This window comes from Melampsora larici-populina, assembly GCF_000204055.1.
Source record: "Melampsora larici-populina 98AG31 unplaced genomic scaffold MELLAscaffold_13, whole genome shotgun sequence".
NCBI classification, from domain to species: Eukaryota; Fungi; Basidiomycota; class Pucciniomycetes; order Pucciniales; family Melampsoraceae; genus Melampsora; species Melampsora laricis-populina.
Genome location: NW_006768777.1, coordinates 1,135,248 through 1,137,931, shown reverse-complemented (window position 1 = coordinate 1,137,931; position 2,684 = coordinate 1,135,248). Strand labels below are relative to the sequence as shown.

The 2,684-nt window shown below is 40.5% G+C and overlaps 1 protein-coding gene across 1 annotated transcript; it reads right to left on the bottom strand.

Moving 5' to 3' along the window:
* Nucleotides 1-531: 531 nt before the first annotated feature.
* MELLADRAFT_105440 (uncharacterized protein) lies at nucleotides 532-1,180 on the bottom strand (the record flags this gene model as incomplete). Its single annotated transcript, XM_007408640.1, has 3 exons — nucleotides 532-674; nucleotides 770-877; nucleotides 910-1,180. 3 exons carry the CDS (start codon nucleotides 1,178-1,180, stop codon nucleotides 532-534), a joined length of 522 nt encoding a protein of 173 aa, XP_007408702.1.
* Nucleotides 1,181-2,684: the final 1,504 nt, after the last annotated feature.

Below are 2,684 nucleotides of genomic sequence, written 5' to 3'. Positions count from 1 at the left end.
TCTGCTACAGTCCGACGCAAGCAATTCACTCACCAGTGGAACATTGAACTCACCAATGATCAGCACAACAACCACGAGCCTTCCAAAACTCTTGCCGAGATACCAGCCGCACGAAAGCTTATGCCGGAACAGCTGACCACTGTTCCTAACATGACAAATGCAGGTGTTCCTACCCGACTCATTCTACGTACCCTGAAGGCTTCTGACCCAAGTAACTTGTCTACAAGCCAAGATATCTACAATGTGATCGAGAAACAAAGACTGACGTGCGAATGGTAAGAGGTATGCATCGATGAAAACGATGTGTTTGAAATAATAAATTATCGATTCTCCGTACAAGAAATAATTCACGGCACAAAAGAAATACCTACAAAAGTTTTCACCATGATGTGAATAAAAGATTAATGAATGTGAGAAGTAGATTGGAAGATATCGGTCAAATCTTACCAAGATATCACTTTACTCCATCGGTTATTATCAATATCTTTAATTCGTTTACGTTCGATTGAAGCTGCACTGATTCGCTGTCCACTAGCCAACATGATAGCTTGTGGCGTGTTCTTTGGCTGAGGCTTTATATCCTACTTGAAATAAGTTGGTGACTTCTCTAAAGACTGAGAATCGACAGATGAAGACCAAGACGATGAGATAGACGTGTCCCATGGCCATTAGACCTATTATGTTTCATGTAGATTTTCACGTATCAGTATTATATTAACCATTTTCAAAAAACCAAACGAGGCGTATAGTTTGATTGATGGGTACTCACCTACAAAGACTACTACCATGACTAAACTCCATATCACTCGAGTCAAGACTGCTTGCCATTTCTTTGTAGGATTATGATCGGCTCCATATTGTGCGTCATTTGCTACACCTGTTGGTGTGGCCAAGGGAGATGAATCGGACGTTTTTGACGTTGATGAGTGAGATCTTGTTCAGGTTGCATCGTACTTGGCATTGCCATCGTAGGAGTTTTAGCAGTCTCTTCCGAGTTTGGATTATAGACCTCATTCCATTTTTCAGCTGGATCAATCACCAGAGTCGAATCTCGTTCTGATTGATGTGCTTTTAAATCTTCTGAACCTTCTCCTGCTCTTGAAGGCGCACTTTCTTCATAATCATCTTCTTCATCATCTAGATCGGTACTACTTGGAGAACTAGATAAACTATTGACCATACTCACGGAGCTAGAGCTCGTAGGGCTTTGAATTTCAGGTGGGTGAATGGCGGTGAAGGTGATGGTACTCGAAGTGGTTCGACTGGTTCTGATTTTGGAACTTCATGAAGTGATTCGATTGTTTTTGTAGGAAGAGATGAGATTTTAGAAGTCGTTGGGGTAAGGATAGTTCTACCTGATCGAAGTGTTGTACCATTGATTGGAATGACAAGAGAAGTTGAAAGATCAGTTGGATCAGATAAAGTAGAGGTACCAGCCGATTTACGAGCTCGATCACGAGCACGTTATTTGGCGCGTTCCTTTTTAGTTGAAGTTGAGATGGCAGTAGAAGGTGTTCGATGTGATGGAATGATCGGAGTGGTTTGTGAATCGCTTTCTGAATCTGATTCGATTGATTCAACTGCCACTAAACTCACCATGAAAGAGATTGGGTCAGTATATTATGGGACGATGAGTTGAACGAGAATATCGACTTACAAGCTTGAAATGAACCACCAGTTGAGAAACCAGGTTTGAGTGAATTGGTTTGATTTGATTTTGGCATCTTACTTGATTGATTGATTGGTTGATGAAGTGCTACTTTGACTGCTGAGCTGGTATTTTTTTGACTCTTCCCAACCCTCTTGACCCAAATATGAAAGGTAATACAAAGCTTAAGTACTACTTACTTACTCAAGACTGACAGTCGACGTTAAGTGGTTAAAAACTCAATCAACAAACATTCAAATTTTAACAATTCATCTGGATGCTTTCACCCTTTTGGTATTTTAGTTTCAGGAGTATGTACTTCTCAAGTTGAACGAACTCCTTACTATATCTCTCATATAAACAATAACAACATCTCGAGTGGACTCAATCCATGCAGTTTTAATAGCAAAACAAACCATTACCCATCTTCAATGACCTATGTACCCGTCATGTGTTTCTGACCGTGAAACGCATCCAAAGAGAAGATGGAAGGATTTGGATTAAGAGCTGTGAGGTTCAGCTTAAGGCTATCAATCAACTTTTGCTTCATTCATACGACTCTTGATTGCACATTGGATTGTTTCCATGTGATGAACACGCCTGAATACGCATCAATAAGAAGACAGCTCCGAGATAATAGCAAACGGAATTCGGACTCCGTGTGATCGGAAATCTGAGCGGAAAATTCTTTACTTCCTCTCAGACTCGTGTATACTTTGTCGATGAGAGAGAGCTTTCAACAAATCATTGTCCTACTCATCTAGCGTAGGGCTGAGATTTTTTCGATCATCTGTGAATCGGATAGAATGCAGATATTCCGGGGAATGAGAGACCCAGTACAAGATACTTCAGTCGAAACTCACAAACCAGTCAGCTCAAACTGAACAATTCCTTACAAGCAATGTTGTTAATCGCATGAGACTTATACTTCTTTGATGAGTAACTGAGCTGTGCTAAAATACAAGATATGACCATTCCGGGTCAAGGCAGATGTTGAAGCTTTGGAATATCTTACCTTCTTTTTGGATTTCTTGAG